The sequence below is a fragment of the Hyperolius riggenbachi genome, chromosome 3 (assembly GCF_040937935.1).
Source record: "Hyperolius riggenbachi isolate aHypRig1 chromosome 3, aHypRig1.pri, whole genome shotgun sequence".
NCBI lineage: Eukaryota > Metazoa > Chordata > Amphibia > Anura > Hyperoliidae > Hyperolius > Hyperolius riggenbachi.
Window position 1 is genome coordinate 169,451,580 of NC_090648.1, and position 27,514 is coordinate 169,479,093.

General features: G+C 45.7%; 1 protein-coding gene across 5 annotated transcripts in view; it reads right to left on the reverse strand.

Annotated features, from left to right (window-relative positions):
- The window catches only part of AP3S2 (adaptor related protein complex 3 subunit sigma 2), a 107,063-nt gene that overhangs the window by 10,971 nt on the left and 68,578 nt on the right, over window positions 1–27,514 (reverse strand). For all 5 annotated transcript variants that reach the window (XR_011030266.1, XR_011030267.1, XM_068275243.1 and 2 more), the window contains exon 5: window positions 11,018–11,125. Coding sequence is in view for 3 of the 5 variants with exons in the window: in XM_068275243.1 (XP_068131344.1) it covers window positions 11,018–11,125 (108 nt within the window). In the remaining 2 variants the exon portion in view is untranslated. The remainder of the gene's footprint in view (window positions 1–11,017; window positions 11,126–27,514) is intronic.

The following is a 27,514-nucleotide window of genomic DNA, read 5'->3' on the forward strand; positions in this document are numbered from 1 at the left end:
AAGTTAAAGGACTACTATCGTGAAAATAGTAAAATTTAAAACACAGTTAAACACATACAAATAAGAAGTACATTTCTTCAGAACCGACAGGTTTCGGACTAGCCCAGGCATGGGCAAACTCGGCCCTCCAGCTGTTACGGAACTACAAGTCCCACAATGCATTTGCCTTTATGAATCATGACTGTGGCTGTCAGACTCCTGCAATGCATTGTGGGACTTGTAGTTCCTTAACAGCTGGAGGGCCAAGTTTGCCCATGCCTGGACTAGCCCATCTCATCATGGGGGATTCTCAGGGTTTTCTTTAGTTTCAAAAGCACTTGGTGAATGGCAGTCGCTCTGTCCAACTGCCAAAAGTGTGCAGCGAGCAGGGAGGCTGGCCAGCATCTTTCTTTAAATGCTTTTAAGGGAGTGTCTTTATAAAGAATAAGGGCCATGCTGAGAAATCCCCCATGAAGAGATAGAGTAGTTCAAAACCTGTTGGTTCTGTCTGATTTCTACTACCTACTAGTAGCAGTAGGGTATTGTACCTACTGTAAGTGACAGCAACATAGGAGAAAAGTAATGTACGGCTCATTTTACTCTGGAAGAAACATACTCCTTATTTGTATATGTTTACATGTATTTTAAATTTTTAATTTTTCACAATAGTGGTCCTTTAAAGGAATACTAGTACAAAAAAATGTAAAATACATGTAAACACAAATATAAATATGTAAACACAAACATAATAACGACATAATAACTACATTAAAATGCACTTTGAATATTTTTTCTTTGTTACAAATCTGCCAAATCTGACTAGTATAAGACTACTATAGTCCATCTCCTTATAGAAGATTCTAAGCAATTCCTATATTCTTTACAAAAACACTTCCTAGCAAGGATATATACATATATAACATTCGGCCTTATTACCCACTTACACACGGAAGCAGTAAATTTGGGCGCATGAGGCAGGTGGACAAAAAGGGCGCCGCCATTCACTCCCATAATAAATATCGTTTAATGGGCACCCGACAGGAAAAAAGGGCGCAGGAGAAAAATAACGTTTTAAAAGCGGCGCCCGGAGACTTTTAATGTTTTATAACTGCTTCTCATGATTACCCATTATTTAATGATTTATAATTTTTTAAACGAAAAATAGTAAAATATTTTTTAAAACATTACTTTTAAAAGAAAAACCGTACAATTTTTTTTTAAAACATTTTTAAACGAAAAACCGCACCATATTTTTTTTAAAACGTTATTAATGCTTATCACTGGGGGGTCTTAGGTTTAGGCATCACAAGGAGGGTCTTAGGTTTAGGCACCACCAGGGCGGTCTTAGGTTTAGGCACCACCAGGGGGGTCTTAGGTTTAGGCACTAACAGGAGGGTCTTAGGTTTAGGCACCAACAGGGGGGTCTTAGGTTTAGGCACCACCAGGGGGGTCTTAGGTTTAGGCACCACCAGGGGGGTCTTAGGTTTAGGCACCACCAGGGGGGTCTTAGGTTTAGGCACCACCAGGGGGGTCTTAGGTTTAGGCACCACCAGGGGGGTCTTAGGTTTAGGCACCACCAGGGGGGGTCTAGGGGTTAGGCACCAACAGGGGGGTCTAGGGGTTAGGCACCAACAGGGGGGTCTAGGGGTTAGGCACCAACAGGGGGGTCTTAGGTTTAGGCACCAACAGGGGGGTCTTAGGTTTAGGCATCAACAGGGGGGTCTAGGGGTTAGGGATAGGTACAGGGAGGGTTCTGTGTGAGAGTAGGGTTAGGTATAGCTTTAGTAAAATTCTTATTAATGTTTTATAAAACGTTATTATAAATTTCACTTTTTAAACAGGGAAGATTAACGTTTTTAAAATTGCCTATTTCATACACATTATTTAATGATTTATAACTTTATAAAACATTATTTTTAAACGAAATATAGCACAAATTTTTTGTAAACGTTATTCATGATTATCGTTTAAAACCCTGCGCCCTTTTTTAACGTACGCCTTACACACTATGTTAGCAGTTGGATTGAGCAGCTGCCATGTAGTAAGTTCTTTAGAAAATATAAAAAAAACTCCCAAAACCCTGAGAATCCCCCATGAGGACATGGATTAGTCCAAAACCAGTCAGAGATCTCAGATTTCTATTACGTACAATAAGTGACAGCAACGTAGGAAAGAAAGTAACTTATGATGCATTTTACTGTGGGACAAAAGTACAACTGGTCGTCTGCGGGTTACCATGGAAACGGCCGCTCGATCGAGCGGCCTTTCCATGTCAGTTCATGGAGGGTGTCTCCGTGAACAGCCGGAGAGCCGCCGATAGCGGCTCTCCGGCAAAATGTAAACAGGCGGGGAAGAAATCCCCGCTGTTTATGATACGGCGCTGCTGCGCAGCAGCGCCGTAAGTCAGATCGGCGATCCCCGGCCTCTGATTGGCCGGGGATCGCCGGCATATGATAGGCTGAAGCCTATCCCACAATGCGCAGGACGGATATCCGTCCTGCGCAGCCCAGGAAGGGAGAGGGAGGTAAGGGGAGGGAGGGAGCGCACAAAACGCTGCGGAGGGGGGCTTTGAGGAGCCCCCCCCCGCTACCCACTAATGGCCCGGCGGCGATCAGACCCCCCCAGCAGGACATCCCCCTAGTGGGGAAAAAAGGGGGGTAGTCTGATCGCCCTGCTGCACTGCTGATCGGTGCTGCGGGCTGTAGAGCCCACGCAGCACCGATCAGTGAAAATTCCCCTGGTCGGCAAGTGGTTAAAGTATTTTATAATTTTTCTGTTCCCTAAAAATTATATTTATCTGAGTAAATTATAATAAGTAACAACTGTGTAAAAAAGTTAGTATTTTTTATGTTCCATTGAGAAAGTATGCATTGCAATAGTCTATTAAAAGGTTTTGTAAAAGTAATCCCAGCAGACTCTAAAAGGGCAGCATGGTGTCCAAGTAGTTAGCACTCATGCCATGTAACATACCAATTCATAAACACTGTGTCCTGACAGATTCAATTCAGGGACCCTTCAGGCCTGAAACTATCTGAATGGAATCTGCAGGTTCTCATCTTTCTTATGGATTTGCTCCCTCTTTCCAAAAGCATACTGGTAGGTTAAATAATTTCCTGCCAAACTGGCTTTGATCACGACTATAAGGATTTTAAATTGTGACCTCAGTTAAGTGATATGACTAAGTACTAAACAGTATATATAACTGCTGTTATATATACTGTACATATACAATACATTTAAACTTTTTGTAGTTACAACATAAGGTATCACTTCCAAATACGTGAGAAAAAATATGAATGCATTAGAAAGTTTATATTGGAATATGATAAGTTGATACACTGTTAGCCTGAACAGTACAAGGTGTATGATTACATACTTAAGTAGTACAGACATCAGAGCAAAGAAATGTTTATTATGTTACCCATAGCAGATTAAGGGTGGATGTCTGGAGTCTGCTGCTACTTCCCTCATCTCCTTACAAAGGATACAAACCTCGGTGGAAAAACATACCGTGTGCCAAGCTGCCACTTCACTTCGGTACAGAATGAGCAAATTTGTGCCCTTTTGACCACAGCAAAGTGGAGGGCAGAGCAAAGTGGATAAGTGTGTGTTCTAAACACCCTGAACCCCCTCTCCCAGTCCAGTATACAGTGGAGGAAATAATTATTTGACCCCTCACTGATTTTGTAAGTTTGTCCAATGACAAAGAAATGAATAGTCTCAGAACAGTATTATTTCAATGGTAGGTTGATTTTAACAGTGGCAGATAGCACATCAAAAGGAAAATCGAAAAAATAACCTTAAATAAAAGATAGCAACTGATTTGCATTTCATTGAGTGAAATAAGTTTTTGAACCCCTACCAACCATTAAGAGTTCTGGCTCCCACAGAGTGGTTAGACACTTCTACTCAATTAGTCACCCTCATTAAGGACACCTGTCTTAACTAGTCACCTGTATAAAAGACACCTGTCCACAGAATCAATCAATCAAGCAGACTCCAAACTCTCCAACATGGGAAAGACCAAAGAGCTGTCCAAGGATGTCAGAGACAAAATTGTAGACCTGCACAAGGCTGGAATGGGCTACAAAACCATTAGCAAGAAGCTGGGAGAGAAGGTGACAACTGTTGGTGCGATTGTTCGAAAATGGAAGGAGCACAAAAAAAACATCAATAGACCTCGCTCTGGGGCTCCACGCAAGATCTCACCTCGTGGGGTGTCAATGGTTCTGAGAAAGGTGAAAAAGCATCCTAGAACTACACGGGAGGAGTTAGTGAATGACCTCAAATTAGCAGGGACCACAGTCACCAAGAAAACCATTGGAAACACATTACACCGCAATGGATTAAAATACTGCAGGGCTCGCAAGGTCCCCCTGCTCAAGAAGGCACATGTGCAGGCCCGTCTGAAGTTTGCCAATGAACACCTGAATGATTCTGTGAGTGACTGGGAGAAGGTGCTGTGGTCTGATGAGACCAAAATAGAGCTCTTTGGCATTAACTCAACTCGCTGTGTTTGGAGGAAGAAAAATGCTGCCTATGACCCCCAAAACACCGTCAAGCATGGGGGTGGAAACATTTTGCTTTGGGGGTGTTTTTCTGCTAAGGGCACAGGACAACTTAATCGCATTAACGGGAAAATGGACGGAGCCATGTATCGTGAAATCCTGAACGACAACCTCCTTCCCTCTGCCAGGAAACTGAAAATGGGTCGTGGATGGGTGTTCCAGCACGACAATGACCCAAAACATACAGCAAAGGCAACAAAGGAGTGGCTCAAGAAGAAGCACATTAAGGTCATGGAGTGGCCTATTCAGTCTCCGGACCTTAATCCAATAGAAAACCTATGGAGGGAGCTCAAGCTCAGAGTTGCACAGAGACAGCCTCGAAACCTTAGGGATTGCAAACAAGGGTTTTTCCACTAAGTATTAAGTCTTTTATTGTTAGAGGGTTCAAGAACTTATTTCACTCAATGAAATGCAAATCAGTTGCTATCTTTTATTTAAGGTTATTTTTTCGATTTTCCTTTTGATGTGCTATCTGCCACTGTTAAAATAAACCTACCATTGAAATGATACTGTTCTGAGACTTTTCATTTCTTTGTCATTGGACAAACTTACAAAATCAGTGAGGGGTCAAATAATTATTTCCTCCACTGTAAGTAGTGCTGAGGGCTAAGCATCTACCCCCCCCCATTCGCATAGTAGAGTGTACAGTGGAGCACATATACTCGATGCAGCACTGAGTTCTTTCCTCTTCTTCACTGCAGCCTGGCCCTGTGCACAAGCATCTCTCTATAGGCTCCTGTCACATGTCACTAGAGATTGGGGGGAGCATATGAAGGGATGTTGCTGCATGGTGATAATCTGCAGTGAATGTGGCTGTTACCTGAGTAACACAAGATGTGCCAATTCTGCAACGCACACCATGTAGTTGGCATAATCCCTTGTAAAAATGCTGTGACTTTAACCTGCTGGGCGTTTCAATTCCCGCGGCCGCACGGCCGTGGGAGGGTTTTTTTTCGCCCGATTTTTTTTCCTTATGTAGCTAGCCTAGCGCTAGCTACATGATTCTCCCCTTCCTCCTCTCTCCCTCCCACCCTTCTGATCGCCACCGGCGATCACGCCCATAAGGAAATCCCGTTCTGAACGGGATTTCCTTTAGGGCTTGCCATGGCGACGAACTGAGTGACGTCATCGACGTTGTGACGTCACTGGGACTCCCGATCCACCCCAAAGCACAGGCTGGCGGCGATTGGCCAGGCTGCGCACGGGGGCCTGTGGGGGGGGGCCCTCTTTCGCCTCGGGTGGCGGCGGATCGGCGGCGATCGGGGCACACACGCAGCTAGCAAAGTGCTAGCTGCGTGTTTGAAAAAAAAAATTATCAAAATCGGCCCAGCGGGGCCTGAGCGGTGCCCTCTAGGTCCAGAACGCTAGGGAGGTTAATCTGGTTGTGCAGTGAAGTTGTAAAGTTCCTGTTTGTTTTTTCTTTTTGAAGAGGCGGTGGTGTTTGGGGAAGGGTTGAAGCTGTAATTAGACATGCACCTGATTGGTTGTTTCTGAACAAAGCTAATGCTAGGTACATACTATGCAACTTCCTGTCAGATCGACAGGTCAAACCAATTATTTCGGACTTTGATCTGCTTCCGATCGATAACAGGATCGATATTGTGAAGTAATGGTCTGAAAATTGATCAGGAGCAGTTTGGACATGTAAACACAATGCAACTCTCTGTCAGGTTACCCATCGATCTGATGGGAAATTGCATTGTGTGTACCTTATTTTGTCAATGCACATCCTTTACTACATACTTTCATGTAACACATGACAGTAGAGCAGTTTGTCAGCAACAACAACAAAAATGTTGAACATTGAAATAGAAAAGGTGTGCTGCCTCACTCATAACAATAATCAGTCAGACTTTAGATTTAGCCTCCCTTTCTTTCAATACAAATAATAGTTAATTTACATTGTTAACCAACACACAAAGTTATTTGAATTACGCAATTTTTTGCAGTAAGTATATTTAAAATAGCTGGTGGCTGGTTCCTGTATATCCCCTTTGCCAGAAGCGTCGGAGTACCTTTATTAGCGTAGGCTACCTACTCCCACCCATCTCCTTCCTCTGCCAAAAGAAATAAACTCTTTGAAGCCAGCATTGCATCTACAGGGAGATGAAACTCTTCTTAGCTGCAGCGCTACAGAGCTGACCACAAAGAGTAGCACTCTCAGAAGAGGGAGGAACATGGAGGTGTCAGGTGATATATATACGTTACGGCCAGAACCCGAAGTGTGGCCAGCCACTTCGGGTTCTAGCCGGCCAATGTGCGAAGTGGCCGCAGCGCAGCGGCTAATGTTAGAAATGGAATGATTACACTAAGCTACAATGTATTTTACGGCCGTCTCGCTCCGGCCAAATGTATTAGAAGTTGGTTAATTTAATGAAATATAGCCGGCGGCAATGTACTAGATGAAGCCGCCGGCTTTCACACTGCCTCTCTCCTCCCCCGCCTCCCTCCTCTCCCCGCCTCCCATACAATAAGTAGCAGCCGGGGACATGCAGCCGGAGAGTCGTTCGTCGCAGCGGGGGCAGCAGAGCGGGGAGGCTGCAGACATTGCTTCTGCCAGCACCCGCACTGCCGGAACGGCAGGATTCCCCTGCCACGACGAACGACTCTCGGGGACACGCATGTCCCCGGCTGCTCCGTATATTGTATAGGAGGCAGGGAGAGGAGAGAGGCAGGGAGAGGAGAGAGGCGGGGGGGGGGGGGGGGGGGGGGCAGGAGGAGGAGAGGAGGCAGTGCGAATGCCGGCGGCTTCATCTATTACATTGCCGCCGGCTATATTTCATTTAATTAACCAACTTCTAATACATTTGGCCGCAGCGAGACGGCCGTAAATTACATTGTAGCTTAGTGTAATCATTCCATTTCTAACATTGGCCGCTGCGGCCACTTCGCACATTGGCCGGCCAGAACCCAAAGTGGCGGGCCAGAACGCGAAGTGGCCAAACTTCGGGTTCTGGCCGTAACATATACACAAATGGAGACACTGGAGAATGATCCCTTTACAGCGTGTCTCCTCATCTCATGTGCAAGATGATTAGGTAAGGGGAGGAGTTTGGGCCGTTTCCTATAAGATTGCTTTCTCATGTCAAAAGGAAATGGAGCTAGAGGAGTCAGCAGCCTGTTTAAATACAGTATAAATATTTTGCAAAAAGTACAGACATGCAACCCACAAAATTTTGTGCACTGTTAATTAATGCAAATAATGCAACTTTACTATCATATCTTAAAAGAATAGAGGCTGAACTAGGGCTGTCATAGCTGCATTATTAGAAAAACACTGAGCCAATTAATGAAATCATAAAATTGTATCTGTAGAAGCTGAGAGGAAGCTGAGAGAAAGGTGTGTGATATCATAGGTTGTGCAGCAGGACATATGCTACAGTGTTTGCCCTTCAAAGGATAAATGCTGCACCTATGAACTACATAACCTGCATAATGTGCATGCAAAGTAACTGTATGAACACACTGAATATGAAGGGAGGAGCTGTGTCTTTAAAGCCCATAAAAGATAAAAGGACGGTAGTAAATTCCTAGCGAATCCAGATACAGAGAGAAACACGTAATCCAAACACTGTAAAGTGTGCTGAGCAAATGTAACCAGGTCTTCCAGACCCCACTTTTAAGGTCTATTCACACTATCCATAGTGTGTTGCATTTACATATAGTGCACAGAGTATAATGCAAAGTGGGATCCTTTAAAAAAAAAAAAAAAAGTTCTATTTGTACGCACTTACAAAGGTTGTCCCCAGCAGGGATCGGGACTCCTTCTTTCTGGTGAGTTCGGGCAGAGTGCTGTACCAATGTTGGGAGAGTATAGTTGGGGGGAGGAGGAATTACATTTTGTCCTGGTAGCAGCCTCTGTGGAATGCTCACTTGGGCACTTGAAAAAAGCTGCTACCTGGCCAAAACATTGTGCATTTTGTTGCTATGATACGATAATAAATAAGCTTGTATTGCATAAATCCAGATGGAGACCTGGTCACATCTTTCTTTGCATACCATACTGTAAAGTAGCTATAACCTTGATCTGCACCCTACAGGGTATGCACACCTTTATGTTCTGTGGCTGAACACAGTTTAGTCATAGTCGCCCATTAAATTCAATGAAATCAACAAACGCTTCAAACACAGAATAATAGGTCATGCTGCATTTAGAACGAGAAGTAAAGCATTTTAAATACAAAATACCGGTTTACGTCCCTGCACACAGGCTCAGTGTTGCCAACCGCCCGTAAATTTACGGGCAGCCCGTAATTTTGGATACAAATTAAGTTGCCCGTGAATTCCATAAGGAATTCAACAGCGTCCGTAAAAGGGCGGCCAATCGGCCGCCCGCTCTGTTGCAGGACAGCAGCGCAGTGGAGGAAGAGCTGTGGGCAGCGGTGGAGAAGGGGGGCAATCTCCCCCCCCTTCTCTCACCTTAGTGCTCTCCCTCCCTCGCTGACTGTCCCCCTCCTAAGTGACGAGTGACTGGCAGTGGCGTTTGGCAGCGGGCGGGACTTACCTTCCGTCTCGCTCCTGCGCTGGAAGTTTTGCTGCTCTGGTCTGGACCAGACCAGAGTAGCGGCAAATCATCCCGCGCCGGCGACGAGAGAAGACGCAGGTAAGTTCCGCTCACTGCCGCCTGCCACTGCCAGTCACTCGTCACTTAGTTCAGGAGGGGAGAGCGAGCTGCTCCCCTCCTGCTTTGGGGGGTCACCTGGCTACCCATGGGCACATATACATCTGGCTACATCTACTGGGCACATATACATCTGGCTACATCTACTGGGGACATATACCTCTGGCTACATCTACTGGGCACATATATACCTCTGGCTACATCTACTGGGCACATATACATCTGGCTACATCTACTGGGCACATATAACCCTGGCTACATCTACTAGGCACATTCAACCCTGGCTACATCTACTGGGCACATATACCTCTGGCTACATCTACTGGGCACATATACCTCTGGCTACATCTACTGGGCACATATAACCCTGGCTACATCTACTGGGTACATATACCTTTGGCTACATCTACTGGGCACATATAACCCTGGCTACATCTACTGGGCACATATAACCCTGGCTACATCTACTGGGCACATATAACTCTGGCTACCCATGGGCACATATACCTCTGGCTACATCTACTGGGCACATATAACCCTGGCTACATCTACTGGGGACATATAACCCTGGATACCCATGGGCACATATACCTCTGGCTACATCTACAGGGCACATATAACCCTGGCTACATCTACTGGGCACATATAACCCTGGCTACATCTACTGGGCACATATAACCCTGGCTACATCTACTGGGCACATATAACCCTGGTTACATCTACTGGGCACATATAACCCTGGCTACATCTACTGGGCACATAAAACCCTGGCTACATCTACTGGGCACATATAACCCTGCCTACATATACTGGGGACATATACCTCTGGCTACATATACTGGGCGCATATATCTGCTGGCTACATATACTGAGGACACTGGCTGTTTGCCATTATGTGCATTTACTGGTGAAAAGCTGTCTGTTATGTGCATTTACTGGTGAAAAGCTGTCTCTTATGTGCATTTACTGGTGAAAAGCTGTCTCTTATGTGCATTTACTGGTGAAAAGCTGTCTCTTACGTGCATTTACTGGTGAAAAGCTGTCTCCCATTACGTGCATTTACTGGTGAAAAGCTGTCTCTCATTACGTGCATTCACTGGTGAAAAGCTGTCTGTCATTACGTGCATTTACAGGTGAAAGGCTGTCTCTTATGTGCATTTACTGGTGAAATGCTGTCTCTCATTATGTGCATTTACTTGCCATGCCCACTTTAGTCGCCGCAAATTTCCTCGAACATGTTGCCCCCTACCCATTTGACTGCCCCCTCATATGTGCCAGTCTAGAACCGGCCCTGTACCCCTGCCTACATATACTGGGCACATATACCCCTGGCTACCTGTTCTGGGGACATCCATACCCCTGGCCACCTATTCTGGGGACACCTATAGACCTGGGGCTACCTATTTTTGGGGAACCACTGCTGTCAGATTAATTGTATTTTGGGGAACTGCTGCCAGATTATGTGTATATTGGGGGAATCGCTGCTGCCAGATTACATCTATTTTTTGGGAACCACTGCCATATTATCTGTATTTTGGAAGAACCTCTGCCAGATTACGTGGATTTTTGGTGAAATGCTGTAAGATTACATGTATTTTGGGGGAAGGGGGGGGAAACACTATGGCAGAGCTCAAACTTCCCTGGCAGACCTTTCACAGCAATATTAAAATCATGTATATTTGGCCCCACCCATGACCACGCCCATTTTTCGGCGCGCCACGCTACGCAAGGTGTTTTGTCAGTACAAAAAATCTTTTGTCAGTAAATTTTTAGGTATTTGTCAGTAAAAAATAACGTGAAAGGTTGGCAACACTGCACAGGCCTTCAATATGCAACGTTCAGGCCTCACCTCAGATTTTTCCAGCTTGTTCTGGGCTTCAACTTGTGCAACAACTTCATTCATGTTTGTTTCCAGCACCATTCCGCCCATCACCATTTCATGTAATATATAGTGTACCTGGAAAATAGAAAACAATGGCAGAATATGAAGAGATTTTTAACATCCTATGTAATAATTTACAGGTGTCCCTGTGTCCTGTCCGTGTGTCAGTGCTTTTGCGCCACTGCGCACAGCGTGGCAGGAGCGAACTGACTGGCAGCAGCGTGAAGAGACCTAGAGCCTGTTTTTAAACTGGCTTAGGTCAACTAGTAAAAATATAAACCTTCAGATAACCATTACAATATCCTACCTCACAACTTTTTGAGATAAGAAAGAGGGACAACTTCAGCCACGCAACTGCCACACACCCCAATCACGCCCTAGCACACCCCTAGTCACGCATACCATAAAGGTTTCATAAGAAAATATGTTATTTTATAATCCATGCGACACTGGTCCTTTTTATCCTTTTTATCCTGGTTCATTTTCCTTCATTGTAACATTTGAATATAAATATATCAATTTAAAGGATGGGAATAAAGTTTAGTCAATTAACCAGTTCGCATTCAGTCGTTTTCACTTTATGCATCCGAGATATGTTTACCTCCCATTCATTAGCTTATAACTTTATTACTACTTATCACAATGAACTGATCTATATCTTGTTTTTTCCGCCATCAATTAGGCTTTCTTTGGGAGGTACATTTTACTAAGAGCCACTTTACTGTAAATGCATTTTAAAAGGAATAATAAGAAAAAAACTGAAAAAAATCATTATTTCTCACTTTTCGGCAATTATAGTTTTAAAATAATACATGCCTCCATAATTAAAACCCACGTATTGTATATGCCCATTTGTCCCGGTTATTACACCGTTTAAATTATGTCCCTATCACAATGTATGGCGACAATATTTTATTTGGAAATAAAAGTGCATTTTTTCTGTTTTGCATTCATCACTATTTACAAGCTTATAATAAAAAAAATAGAAATATTTCATCTTTACATAGATATTTAAAAAGTTTAGACCCTTAGGTAAATATTTGTGTTTTTTTTTTTGTTTTTATTGTAATGTTTTTTTTTTTTTTTAAATTAAACATTTTATGTGGGTATTTTTGGGAGGGTGGGATTGAAATTGTATTTTTTTTTTGTAAATATGTGTATTTTTATTTTTATTTAACATTTAGATGTAGTTTACTTTTTGGCCACAAGATGGCAGCCATGAGTTTGTTTACAGTGACGTCACTCTAAGCGTAACACGTACGCTTAGAGCGTCGTAGGGTAACATAGTAAGCAGAAAAGGCGTAGCTTCCTAGAGAAGCTGTCGCTTTTTCTGCGGGGGAGAGGAATCAGTGATCGGGCACCGTTGCCCGATTCACTGATTCGCTGGCTAACAAACCGCGGGCCGGGAGTGCACGTGCACTCGCGCTATCTACCGTGGGAACGTGCAGGAGCGCACATGGCTTCCTGGACGTGAGTTTCATGTCCAGGAATGTCAAATAGTTAAACACATTTTTCAGTAGAAAAATACATATATGTACATACAGTAGATCTGTGCATCAGTCCTGAAAGAGGGACAAATGAGGAAGAAAGAGGGACAGAGGGACTGGCTTCCCAAAGAGGAACTGTCCCTCCAAAAGAGGGACAGTTGGGAGCTATGTCGTATTTACATATTTGTAGTGTTGTAACATCAGGGCCCCTCCGAAAACTAGCGTCAGCCATTTTTTAAGACTACTTTTAGATAATGAGGAAGTCCTGGAACCTCTGCCACTTGTAAATGTTGGCTGCCTTATATCCTCTCTTTCCATCTCTTTAATGACCAGGGTTTTTTCTTTCAATATATTTTATTGGGAACAGAGTTCTCTTATAACGTCATGGTAAAGCATTGGCCACAAAAAGCACACTATGCAATATCTAACTCGTAACATATACATTATTTAGACAGACAGCTTGTAAGGAAGAGACAAGATCGGGGAGGGCAGAGGGTGAAAACAACAATCTCAACAAATCCATTTTTAACCAGATTACATTCTCTTTTATCCCCCTCTGTTCTCCCTATGCCTCTTTTGTCCCCCTCTGTGTCACCTCAGTTTGTGCCTCATTTGTATTCCTCTGTGTCACCTCATCTCCCCGTATTATCTTGGTTCTCCCTGTGCCTCTTTTGACCCTCTGTGTCACCTCTGTTCCCCCTGTGTCCATTTTCTCCCCCTATGTTCCCCCTGTGCCTCTTTTGTCCCCCTCTAGGTCCCCCTGTCTCACCTCTCGACCTCCTGTTCTAGCTAGGTATAGGTGCCCCCCATATAGGTATCCAGGTATAGGTTCCCTAGAATAAGTAGCAAGGCATAGGTGCTCCCAGTATAGGTATCCAGCCATAGGTGCCCACAGTATAGGTTATCAAGGTACAGGTAACCCCAGTATAGATAGCAAGCTATATGTGCTGAGTATAGGTAGCCAGGTACAGATGCCATAGTGTAGGAAGAGAGGTATAGGTGCTCCAGTATAGATAGCCAGGTACAGGTGGTGCCCCAGTGTAGGTAGAAAGCTATAGGTGCCCCAGAATAGATTAGCCAGGTGAAGGTGGTGCCACAGAATATAGATTAGCCAGGTGAAGGTGGTGCCCCAGAATAGTCAGGTACAGGTGGTGCCCCAGAAAAGTCAGGTACCAGTGGTGCCCCAGAATAGTCAGGTACCAGTGGTGCCCCAGAATAGTCAGGTACAGGTGGTGCCCCAGAATAGTCAGGTACAGGTGGTGCCCCAGAATAGTCAGGTACAGGTGGTGCCCCAGAATAGTCAGGTACAGGTGGTGCCCCAGAATAGTCAGGTACAGGTGGTGCCCCAGAATAGTCAGGTACAGGTGGTGCCCCAGAATAGTCAGGTACAGGTGGTGCCCCAGAATAGTCAGGTACAGGGGGTGCCCCAGAATAGTCAGGTACAGGGGGTGCCCCAGAATAGTCAGGTACAGGGGGTGCCCCAGAATAGTCAGGTACAGGGGGTGCCCCAGAATAGTCAGGTACAGGGGGTGCCCCAGAATAGTCAGGTGCGGGTGGTGCCCCAGAATAGTCAGGTGCGGGTGGTGCCCCAGAATAGTCAGGTGCGGGTGGTGCCCCAGAATAGTCAGGTGCGGGTGGTGCCCCAGAATAGTCAGGTGCGGGTGGTGCCCCAGAATAGTCAGGTGCGGGTGGTGCCCCAGAATAGTCAGGTGCAGGGGGTGCCCCAGAATAGTCAGAGGTACAGGTGGTGCCCCAGAATAGTCAGAGGTACAGGTGGTGCCCCAGAATAGTCAGAGGTACAGGTGGTGCCCCAGAATAGTCAGGTGCGGGTGGTGCCCCAGAATAGTCAGGTGCGGGTGGTGCCCCAGAGTAGTCAGGTACAGTGGGTGACCCAGAATAGTCAGGTGCGGGTGGTGCCCCAGAATAGTCAGGTGCGGGTGGTGCCTCAGAATAGTCAGGTACAGTGGGTGCCCCAGAATAGTCAGGTGTGGGTGGTGCCACAGAATAGTCAGGTGCGGGTGGTGCCCCAGAATAGTCAGGTGCGGGTGGTGCCCCAGAATAGTCAGGTACAGGTGGTGCCTCAGAATAGTCAGGTGCGGGTGGTGCCCCAGAATTGTCAGGTACAGGTGGTACCCCAGAATAGTCAGGTACAGGGGGTGCCCCAGAATAGTCAGGTGCGGGTGGTGCCCCAGAATAGTCAGGTGCGGGTGGTGCCCCAGAATAGTCAGGCACAGTGGGTGCCCCAGAATAGTCAGGTGAGGGTGGTGCCCCAGAATAGTCAGTTGCGGGTGGTGCCCCAGATTAGTCAGTTGTGGGTGGTGCCCCAGAATAGTCAGTTGCGGGTGGTGCCCCAGATTAGTCAGTTGTGGGTGGTGCCCCAGAATAGTCAGTTGCGGGTGGTGCCCCAGATTAGTCAGTTGTGGGTGGTGCTCCAGATTGGTCAGTTGCGGGTGGTGCCCCAGAATAGTTAGCAAGCCAATAGGTGCTGCAGTATGTATAACAAGGCAGTGCCGTGTAATCTTACGTAGCCCCGTTCCCGTGCAGACTCCTCTCGCTGGGCTCTCCTCCTGTTGCCGGTTTTCCTCCTCTCGCCGCACCTTCCCACTATGGTTACTTCCGGCAGCAACTCTGATGTCATGAGAGGCTGCTGGGTAACCATGGCAACAGGACGCGAGGCGGAGACAGGGAGAGCCCGGACAGGAGGAGAGCCGGCGATAGGCGTCCACGTGGGAACGGGACTAAGTAAGTTGCTGCGCCCATGCCACCGAGTCTGCCCTGCCTGACACTTCTCTCCTGGGGTCGAGATATGCCATTTTGTCTTTGGCCCCTGGGGGACCACCTGACAGCTGCTGATGTACCCCCTGGAGTCCGCGGACCCCAGGTTGAAAACCACTGGGGTAGAGTATAATTAATTTGGTTCTCTGCGGATCCTGATGAAGGAAGGTCACTACCAAACACACTGCGCTTAATACAAAGTTGTGGCATATATCATAATACAGTATATGGGCTGAGTCCCTAGAATGTACAAAATAGAAGCCTCAATTTTTAAGACTTGTACCTTGTCATCAAGTTCTAGAACCAAAGCGAAAATCGGGGTTGTGAAGGGAGATGCAAATAATTCCAAGTGAATCCAAGATTATACAAATCTGTATGCAAATGTATGTACAGTAGTTTGAAAATGGACCATTCCAGTTAAAGCAAAATTTGATTGGTCCATTTCCAGGCTGCATACATTTGCATAAGCCTTCAACAGCAGCGTAACAATAGATTTGCTTAGGTTGCAATAGCACCAGGGCTGCTGGATCCAAAGAGCCAGCATGAGGCATACGAGAGATAACGGCGCTGGAGACTTGGGCGCAAGATTCAGCCGGTATATGGCTGATCCTGCTGCCGCACAAGTCCCGGCCGTATTAAATACTATACCCCCTCCAGGCCGCCATGGATAGGGGTGAATGAAATAATTCGGCTTCCAGCAATTGCTGCATGCAGAATTATTATGTTTTAAAAGTAACTTCAGCTCAGTCTTCTGATGGCGCTGAAGTTACTCCCTGTGCCTGCTATAGCCGTAATTCTTATTACGGCCTACGGTGGCGCCGGCAGCACCCAAATCTCCTGCGGTTTCAGCGTGTTCGAGCATGAGACCCTCCCTCAATTTCTGCATTAGCTCTTTCTTGATGCTGTGGTGGTAATGATCACCTCTAACTGTGCTTTGACTAGTGGTAAACATTAAAGTGTACCCGAGCTGAAGCTCAGGAAGAACATAAGATATGTACCTAAACTTTAGGTCCTAAAGAGAGGAAAGCCTCAGGATCCTACAGGGGCTTCCCTCACTGCTCTTATGTCCCCCGTCACCGAGCACCTCCCCCCCCCCCTGAAGATTAGCGACAAGGCATTGGCGCTTATAATATCAGGGCCGTGCTGCTCCTCTTCCTAATTCACGGATGCGCGAGCCCCTCCAAGCATGCACAGTAAGCCAGAGCCGCGGACTCTGTGCTACTGTGCTCACGTGTCTCCTACATGGCCATGTATCAGGATAAGGCCCTGCGCTGCCCCAATGTGGAGGGGGACCTCATTCAGCAACAGGGGGACTGAGGAGCACCGAGGGAGGCTTCAATAGGATCTTGAGGCTTCCCCCACTTCATGGAAATGCCTATTTTGACCCCGAGCTTCAGCTCGGGTTTACTTTAACAAACCATCCCTTTTCCTCTGCTTACATCTCCCACACTGTGATGGTCTGTATTATGGGATTCATTTGCAAAGGGCCATCTACAGGAGGAAAATGAAAGTTTACCCTAGTCCCAGCATATGCTGACACCTGCTTAGTAGGTAGTGCTTAGTTCTTAACACAATATTTTGGCAAGTACATCATTTCACTTTTACTATATTTCAGCAGTGTATCATGCTGTCTGCTTACAGTTGGGCTCCTATTTGTTTTCTTTATACAATAAATAGTTTTGATGGTTCCGAAACAGCATCTCAGCCCCCCAAAAAAGACAAATCCTTATTCAAACAAATTAAGATTATCACTGTGAATCAAGTTTTGTTGTCTATCGTTGCTTCTTTCTAACAACCAGAGCTACCTTTGCCCTTTATTACATATCATTCATGAATACTCAGAAGGAACGTCGTGTCATGTTAAGTAATGCCTAATTACTCAGGATTACTCTAACATTGCCAATTATCTACATACTAAAAAAAATAATAATATAACTAGGTACTTATCTACAGATATAACCGTCACAAACAAATTATCTCTCTAAGGGCATCTTAAGTACACAGTTTTGTAACACTGAGGTGACAAAGGAGCATATCCAGACTAATGTTGGCCATACTCTACACAATATTTTTACCCAGCTAGACATTCAATTAGACAAAAATGTCTAATTGGAAAAAAAAACGTGTTTTCCATGACATTTTTTTTTTTTTACTGTTAGGGACCTAGAGGAGTGTTTTAATATTACTGCTTAACTACCAAGCCCAAATAATCTATTATGTCAAACTGTGATCACAAAAATTAATTCAATAAAAAAAAAAAAGGTATGCTATTAACCACTTGAGGACCGCAGGCTTTACCCCCCTTAAGGACCAGACCCTTTTTTTCCATTCAGACCACTGCAGCTTTCACGGTTTATTGCTCGCTCATACAACCTACCACCTAAATAAATTTTGGCTCCTTTTCTTGTCACTAATAAAGCTTTCTTTTGGTGCTATTTGATTGCTGCTGCGATTTTTACTTTTTATTACCGTATATACTCGCAAGCAAGCCGAATTTTTGACCCCCCAAAAGTGGGCCAAAAGTTGGGGGGTCGGCTTGCTTGCGAGTCATGGGTGGGTGGGTGGATAGGTGCTGTCCCTCCCCGCTCCCCCCGCGGCCACCGCTGCTATTACCTTAGGCGGCGCCGCTGCCTCTATCCCCGTCCTCCTCCGGTAACTCATTCACAGCAGCGCGCCCCCCGCTGCTGTGATGACGCAGGAAACCATAGAGAGCGGTTCCCATAGTAACGGCATCGCGCTACAGGAAGCCGCTCTCTATGGTTTCCTCGTCATCACAGCAGCGAGAGGCGCGCTGCTGTGAATGAGTTACTACCGGAGGAGGACGGGGATAGAGGAAGCGGCGCCGCCTGAGGTAATAGCAGCAGCGGCGGCCGCAGGGGGAGCGGGGAGGGACAGCACCTACCCACCCACCTACCCACCCATACTGGGGCACTATACTAGCTATAATGGGGCACTATACTAGCTATAATGGGGCACTATACTAGCTATACTGGGGGCACTATACTAGCTATACTGGGGGCACTATACTGGGGGCACTATACTAGGGGCACTATACTAGCTATACTGGGGGAACTATACTGGCTATAATGGGGCACTATACTAGCTATACTGGGGGCACTATACTGGGGGCACTATACTAGCTATACTGGGGGCACTATACTAGCTATAATGGGGCACTATACTAGCTATAATGGGGCACTATAATGAGCACTATACTAGCTAAACTGGGGCACTTCACTAGCTATACTGAGCACTATACTAGCTATACTGAGCACTATACTAGCTATACTGAGCACTATACTGAGCACTATACTAGCTATACTGAGCACTATACTAGCTATACTGGGGCATTTTACTAGCTATACTGAGCACTACCTACCTATACTGAGCACTATACTAGCTAAACTGGGGCACTTCACTAGCTATACTGAGCACTATACTAGCTATAATGAGCACTATACTAGCTATACTGAGCACTATACTAGCTATACTGGGGCATTTTACTTGCTATACTGAGCACTACCTACCTATACTGGGCACTATACTAGCTATACTGGGACATACTGGGGGGATCACGCGGCCAGCGTTTCCTACCCCCGGCTTACATGAGGGTCAATCATTTTTTCCTGTTTTTTGGGGTAAAAGTGGGGGGGTCGGCTTACATGCGGGTCGGCTTGCTTGCGAGTATATACGGTATATTCATCAAAAAAGACATGAATTTTGTCAAAAAAATGGTTTTTTTTTACTTTGTGTGCTGACATTTTTCAAATAAAGTAAAATGTCTGTATACATGCAGCACGAAAAATGTGGACAAACATGTTTTTGATAAAAAAAAAACCCATTCAGCCTATATTTATTGGTTTGGGTAAAGGTTATAGCGTTTACAAACTATGGTGCAAAAAGTGAATTTTCCCATTTTGAAGCATCTCTGACTTTTCTGACCACCTGTCATGTTTCATGAGGGGCTAGAATTCCAGGATAGTATAAATACCCCCCAAATGACCCCATTTTGGAAAGAAGACTTTCCAAAGAATTCACTGAGAGGCATAGTGAGTTCATCGAAGATATTATTTTTTTTGTCACAAGTTAGCGGAAAATGACAGTTTGTGACAAGAAATAAAAAAAAAAAAAGAAGTTTCCATTTCTGCTAACTTGTGAAAAAAAAAAGTGAAATCTGCCACGGGCTCACCAAGTGCCACACATGTGGTATTGCCGTACTCAGGAGAAATAGTATAATGTGTTTTGGGGTGTATTTGTACACACATCCATGCTGGGTGGGAGAAATATCTCTGTAAACGACAATCTTTTGATTTTTGTTTACACACAATTGTCCATTTACAGAGATATTTCTCCCACCCAGGATGGGTATGTGTAAAAATACACCTCAAAATCCATTATACTACTTCTCCAGAGTACGGCAATACCACATGTGTGGCACTTTTTTGCACCCTAACTGCGCTAAGGGGCCCAAAGTCCAATGAGTACCTTTAGGATTTCAAGGGTCATTTTGCGGCATTTGGTTTCCAGACTACTCCTCACGGTTTAGGGCCCCTAAAATGCCAGGGCAGTATAGGAACCCCACAAATGACCCCATTTTAGAAAGAAGACACCCCAAGGTATTCTGTTAGGAGTACGGTGAGTTCATAGAAGATTTTATTTTTGTCACAAGTTAGCGGAAATTGATTTTTATTGTTTTTTTTTTCACAAAGTGTCACTTTCCGCTAACTTGTGACAAAAAATAAAATCTTCTATGAACTCACCATAGTCCTAACAGAATACCTTGGGGTGTCTTCTTTCTAAAATGGGGTCATTTGTGGGGTTCCTATACTGCCCTGGCATTTTAGGGGCCCAAAACTGAGTAGTCTAGAAACCAAATGTCTCAAAATGACTGTTCAGGGGTATAAGCATCTGCAAATTTTTATGACAAGTGGTCTATGAGGGGCCGAATTTTGTGGAGCCGGTCATAAGCAGGGTGGTCCTTTTTATGACAGGTTTTGTCGTCATTGTAGTGCAGGAAGCGCAGGATGGACTCAAATCGTGTCCTGGACATGGCAGCGGGGTACAAGGGAACAAGATGTACTGGTTTCGTAGACCAATACGACCGCAATACATTCTGTTTCATTAGTCCCAAGTGAAGGATAAGGGCCAAAAAGATTTTAAGTTCGGAAACTTGGACTGGTTTCCACCGGAAAGGCTGGGCATAGCTGCTATCCGGGTTCTCGGTGATGACTTGTGTGGCTTTACGGTTGGTCTCAAGTCCAAGAGTACCTGGGTGATGAACAGCTACAAAAAGTCTAGGGCCGTTCCTAGATGAGCTGTCGCCACCTGGACTCCAGACTGGGCGGTGAAAGGGGGCACTACGGGTGTGGCGGAATCAGGGGATTGCCAATCTGGATTTGCCAGCACCTCTGGGAGTCTATGGGTACTACGGGCCCGTCTTCTTCTTGGTGGCTGCGATGGGGGTACTACTGCACGTGCCACCGTACCAGTTTCAACTTCCATGCTGGCGCTCACCACTTCACCAGGGTCTATGGAAGTACTGGTACTAAGTCCAGGAGATGCTGCGCTGCTGGTGCCTGCCTCACCAAGAAAACTCTCATCAGCTCTAGCACCACCCTGCTGCCCTTGAGGCGGATCCTGCGTCACCTGCAGTCTAACGACATGGGGTCTGGTACGCCTGGCTCTAGCCGGGACCAAAACCTCGTCATCACTTTCGGTCAAAGAACCACTGCTTTCCACAGGTTCAAATTCGGCCCCGAATGATTCGTCGGCTGAGTCTTCCCAAACGCTCTCATCCGACTGGTCCATGTACCTGAATACCTCCTCACCGGAAATCCCCCTTCTTGCCATTGTGGACTGCTACATTTATGGGGTTTTCCTTCTAGATTACCCAGAAAAAAGAGCACCTACCTAGCAAAAGGGAGTATTTGAGAGGTAGAAAGCTGTGGTCACTGAGTTTTGATAAAAAAAAAAAAAAAATCAAAACTGATCTTCACAGCGCCACAGCTAGTGTACAGTGTTTTTTCAGTGATCAGAAAAAAAAAATCTGTCACTACAGTGGGGCGGCTGAACGCAAGTGTGGGGGCGAACGATCAGGCCTGATCGGGTAAACACTGCGTTTTTAGTGGAGCCTACACTAAGGTGACCCTAATGTACTGTTATAGATCTGTCTGCGATCAGGAATGATCACTAGATACTATATAGTACCAATGCTGATTAGTGACAGTGATGGCGCTAATCAGCGACTAATCGGTGAATGCGGTAAGGGGCCTAGCTAACTGGCCTAACTGCTAACACTAGTGATACTAAAAGAGTGTCATTGTTTTTAGATCACTGGGATAGTAACAGGGGGATGATCTGGGGTGGGGGGGGGGGGGTTGGGGGTGGTGGCGAGTGGGGTCTCAGAGGCAATCAAACAATCCCGGGACAATCAAAGCCGATCACGGGATAATCAAATACAATTACAGCACAATCGAATCCAATCACAGCACAATCAAATCTGATGCACTCGGAAGGTGATGGGGGGTGGGGGTGGGGATTTGGGGTTGGTGGGAAGTGGGGTCTCAGAGGCAATCAAACAATCACGGGACAATCAAAGTTGATCACGGCACAATCAAATACAATTACAGCACAATCAAATCCAATCACAGCACAAGTAAATCTGATGCACTCGGAAGGTGGTGGTTGGAGGAGGTGGTGGGGGGGGGAGGGTGGGGTTGGGGGTGGCGGGAAGTGGGGTCTCAGAGGCAATCAAACAATCACGGGACAATCGAAGCAGATCACGGGGCAATCAAATACAATTGCAGCACAATCGAATACAATCACAGCACAGTCAAATACAATGCACTCGGAAGGTGATTAGGGGGGGTCTGAGGGCGATTTGAGGGGGTGGGGGGTTGATCAGGAGCCCGCAAGGGGCAGACTGAGTCCTGATCTGATGAGAGGCAGACACAGGGGGTTACTGATCGAAGACCAGTTAGTGATTGCTGGGGAGGACAGATGTAAACAATGCGCAGGGGATGTAATCAGGAGGGGGGTCTGAGGGCAATCGAGGGTCTGGGCAGGTGATCGGTTGCCCCCGCGGGGCAGTTGGGGTCTGCTCTGATGGGTGGGGGTGCTGAGGGGTGATGGACAGGTGATAGACAGGTGATCAGAGGGGGATCAGGGGGTAAGCTAGCTGTATACAGTATACAGGGGGGTAGTCTGGGATGGGGTCTGGGGGTGATCTAAAGGTGGGGGGGGGGATCAGGGGTGATTAGGAGGCAGTTAGGGACCTAATCTAGGTGATAGCGTCGATAGTTAGTGACAGGGAGGGGGGGTGGGGGTTTTAGAGGGGTCCAAGGGTGCTGGCAGGGGTCTGCTGGGGTGATCGGGGGGGGGGGGGGGTCTGAAGGCTGGGGTGGGAGATCAGGGGGGCTGTGTGGGGAAAAAAAATGTGTGGTGTATACTTACTAGTGCTTCCTCCTTGCTGGTGGTCTCTGGATCAAAGAGACCACGAGGCGAGGAGGAAGCGTGTATAAAGCACTTTGTTTACCTAACAAAGTGCCTTATACACTTTAAAGGGGCACTATTGCTAAATTCTTCTTTTTTTGATCCTTAAGTGTACATATGAGTTGTTGTAGGATTGATTTTTTACATTACTTAGTCTTTTACCAATGTATTTGGTTACTGGCAATAAAACATATTGAGGCATGCATTGACGTCAGTACTTTTACCTTTCCGACGCCAATGCAGCCTAAACCATTCTGTAGTAGGGAGGCATCTTTTACTAGCAAGTGTGAATTCGTTATCTTACACCCCTCTGGCCATTTCAGTTCTTATTCCCCACCTTGTAACTGTACTAACGAACAGTTACTGTACTCACAGCAGCCACCGTAAAGTGAAGAACGCTGCCTCTCCTCCGTGCAGCGTAAGTTGTTGCTGTGTGCGGATGCGTGGGAAAACATAGGCTGCCCGGCCGCCAAGGACCCCCTTTCCCTAAGCTGGCAGTGGAACGGACACCTATTGTTGTCCGTTTCCACGGTAACATGACCGGCTTTCCGATCTGCGCAATGTAGCGGTGGCATCAAACAGCACTGCACCGAACAGAGCAACACACAGCTGCAGCGCTTTTGTGTGTGCTCTTTGATGCCGCCGCTACATTGCGCAGATCGGAAAGCCGGTCAGGTTACCGTGGAAACGGACAACAATAGGTGTCCGTTCCACTGCCAGCTTAGGGAAAGGGGGTCCTTGGCGGCCGGGCAGCCTATGTTTTCCCACGCATCCGCACACAGCAACAACTTACGCTGCACGGAGGAGAGGAAGCGTTCTTCACTTTACGGTGGCTGCTGTGAGTACAGTAACTGTTCGTTAGTACAGTTACAAGGTGGGGAATAAGAACTGAAATGGCCAGAGGGGTGTAAGATAACGAATTCACACTTGCTAGTAAAAGATGCCTCCCTACTACAGAATGGTTTAGGCTGCATTGGCGTCGGAAGGGTAAAAGTACTGACGTCAATGCATGCCTCAATATGTTTTATTGCCAGTAACCAAATACATTGGTAAAAGACTAAGTAATGTAAAAAATCAATCCTACAACAACTCATATGTACACTTAAGGATCAAAAAAAGAAGAATTTAGCAATAGTGCCCCTTTAACCACTTAACAACCTCTGCCACGCTTATCTACGCCCCTTTAAACTTCACCTGAGTCACAGGGGCGTAGATAGGCAACTCCTGTTTATTTTGCTGCTGTGCGCGATCGCGTTTGCGGTCGCGATCACGTGCGCGTTCGCTTCCGCGTGCACGCGGATGTGCATACACGTCGGGCACCCGCTGGTCCGTGATTGGCTGATGTGAACATGTGTTCACAAAGGCAATGACGGTGCTCATTCATGCAGAATGTGTGTAAACATTGCATTAGTCTCTATGCTGTTACAGTTACTGAGATCACTCGTGAGAGGATCTCAGATAACTAACACAGCATTAGTGACTGATCAGCATCAGTGAGGTTTTTTTTAAAATAAATTATACACCCATTAAGCCCATTAACCCTTGCCTCCCTTAAATGTGAAAATTGCTGTGGTTTTTAGGTGAAAAACCCTGTGGTAGAGAAGTGGTTAATTTGCGGATTTTTGTATTCCTCCGCCCGCCGGCGCTGCTAATTGGCCGGGGGGCTGGAGTCTAAGTGCCCGGCCATCGATCCCCGGCGGAGGATCGCGTCACGGATGGCGCGATCGCTCTGCCCATGCCCCTAAAAGGTCCGCCGCCTCTGTGCGTTAGTCGGTCCTTAGGGCTTACACTTTCCGACCGCCCCCTGTGCAGTGGGCGGTCGTTAAGTGGTTAAATTGAACCTCCGGACTAAAAAAAAAAAAAAAATCTACTCAGCAGCACTGAAAAGGCTTGGTGTTTCTTTAACAGTTTTACAGCATTAGAACTTTGTTTTTCTTACCAAAGCCTCATTTTTAGCTGCACAGAAGCTAAGCTCCACCCCATCAAAAATCTGCCCGGTCATTTTTCCCGATATTGTGCAAAGCATGATGGGATTTCTGATGTTGTTGTTCTCGTTGCCTAGCCTGCAGCTGGGAGGGGTGATCAGGACACAGAACAGTTGGAACTGTGTCTCATGCTCCCTGTCATCTCCTTTCAACCAAAAAGATGGCTGCCCCACATTTATCGGTTATAAGAGAGTGGGTGGGTAAGAGATTATATTACCCATCTATTTTAATTAACATAACTAATATAACTTAATGACAGTATGTCTGTTTAGGCTAACTAAAGTTCCTCTTTAACTGCTTGCCGACCGCATCACGCCGAAGGGCGTGGCCGAGGCGGCAGCCCCAGGACCAGCTAACGCCGATTGGCGTAAAGTCCTGGGGCAGCAGTTTGCGATCACCGTGATTGGCCGGCTGGGGGGAGGGAGGGGATTTGGAAAAAAAAGGAAAATAGCAAGAAATAAAAAACAAACAAATATTTATTAAAAAATAAATAAACACAAGGGGGGCGATCAGACCTCACCAACAGAGAGCTCTGTTGGTGGAGAGAAAAGGTGGGGGGAAATCACTTGTGTGCAGAGTTGTACGGCCCTGCAGCTTGGCCTTAAAGCTGCAGTGGCCAATTAAGCAGGAAATAGCTTGGTCACTAGGGGGGTTTAACACCATGGTCCTCAAGAGGTTAAGAATGGCTGATAAGAAAACATTTTTTCATAAAGAAATTCTTTGAAATTATCAAATGAGAGAATATTCAATTTTCACTGGACTGAATTAAGCCTGCATAAAATAGTTTTTAGAAAAACAACATAAATCAAGCATTTTACACCCCCCTCCCCCATGAATAATAACATAAAAAATGAGCAATGTCAATCACTTATGAAAAATGTATTGAACAATGATATTATAAGAGATAAATTATCCAAACAGAAAGCCTGAACAGCTTACAAAACTACACAGAGAAAGAAAAAAACACATATTACCATCCACCTATCTACAAACAGCCTTGAAGTCCCCCTAAACCTACTTCCAAATTGTCAGATGCAGCTAAACAGACCAAACTGGGCGTCCCCAGTACTGGTCAGTGATGCACCAATGGAAACACACATATATATAACACAGAAACCTCCTTGAACAATGGGTGATGGGTGATAATCCAATAAGAAGCCACCATACAACCCTCAGATCGATTTGACTCTCCTGTTCTTATTGTAGAAATGGCTCAGTTGCAGCCGCATTAAATAGTTCAAAAAGTTGAAAGACAGATCCAATAATTTAGAAGACAACAGTGGTCTTTACCACACAGCCTGATCAGTGACTAGGATATGGGTGAACATGTTCCAATCTATACAGGTAGTCCCCGGTTAAAGAACGAGATAGGGACTGTAGATTTGTTCTCAACTTGAATCCATTCTGAAAGGGTCACTATGGCCAAAAATTTTAAAAATACGTGCAAACATATACAAATAAGAAGTGTTTTTCCAGAGTAAAATGAGCCATAAATTACTTTTCTCCTATGTTGCTGTCACTTCAGAATCAGAATCACTTACAGTAGGTAGTAGAAATCTGACATTACTGACAGGTTTTGGACTAGTTTATCTCTTCATAGGGGATTCTCAGGGACTTATTTATTTTCAAAAGCACTTAGGCCTGGTGCACACCAAAAACCGCTAGCAGATCCGCAAAATGCTAGCAGATTTTGAAACGCTTTTTCTTCTTTTTCTGTAGCGTTTCAGCTAGCATTTTGCGATTTTGTGAAGCGTTTTTGGTATAGTAGATTTCATGTATTGTTACAGTAAAGCTGTTACTGAACAGCTACTGTAACAAAAAACACCTGGCAAACCGCTCTGAAGTGCCGTTTTTCAGAGTTGCTTGCATTTTTCCTATACTTAACATTGAAGCAGAAACGCATCCGCAATCCAAAATCTGCAGCAGCTCGGGAGTATGCGTTTCTGCAAAACGCCTCCCGCTCTGGTGTGCACCAGCCCATTGAAATACATTACTCTAGCGGATCCACTCCCGCAAGCGGATCGCAAACCGCAGCAGAACCGCTCTGGTGTGCACTAGGCCTTTGTGAATGGCAGTTGCTCTGTCCAACTGCGAAAAAACTGTAGCGAGCAGGGAATATGGCCAGCATCATTGTTTAAATCCTTTTTTAGGGAATATCTTTCTAAAGGATAAAAGCCTTGCTGAGAATCCCCTATGAAGAGATGGACTAGTCCAAAACCTATCACATCTGTCAGATTTCTACTACCTACTGTAAGTGACAGCAACATAGGAGAAAAGTAACTTATGGCTCATTTCACTCTGGAAAAAATGTACTTCTTATTTGTCTGTTTGCAAATATTTTAAATTTTAAAAATTTTCGCAATGGTGCCCCTTTAAGTCGGGACGTTTGAAACCGCTTCTTCAAACTTCCCCCACAGAAATGACATCATTGCGACGGGATTGGGCCGTTCGTACTGGCAGGTCGTTCGTAAGTTGGGCGTCTGTAAACCGGGGACTACCTGTACTGGGACTGTCAGTCTTGCCTGAGTTTTGTTTTTTTTTCCTAAGGAAAGCGGCTGCTGTTCTGGATTTGTGGTTGCGACTGGGTCCTTTTCTTCTAAATTATTAGATCTGTCCAACATTCTGATGGTATTGCATGCAAAAGAAGTCACAGATACAAGATTTCAAAATTAAAAATACAAAACTGGATGGTGCGAGGTCAACAAGCTCATCCCTAACGAAGTCAA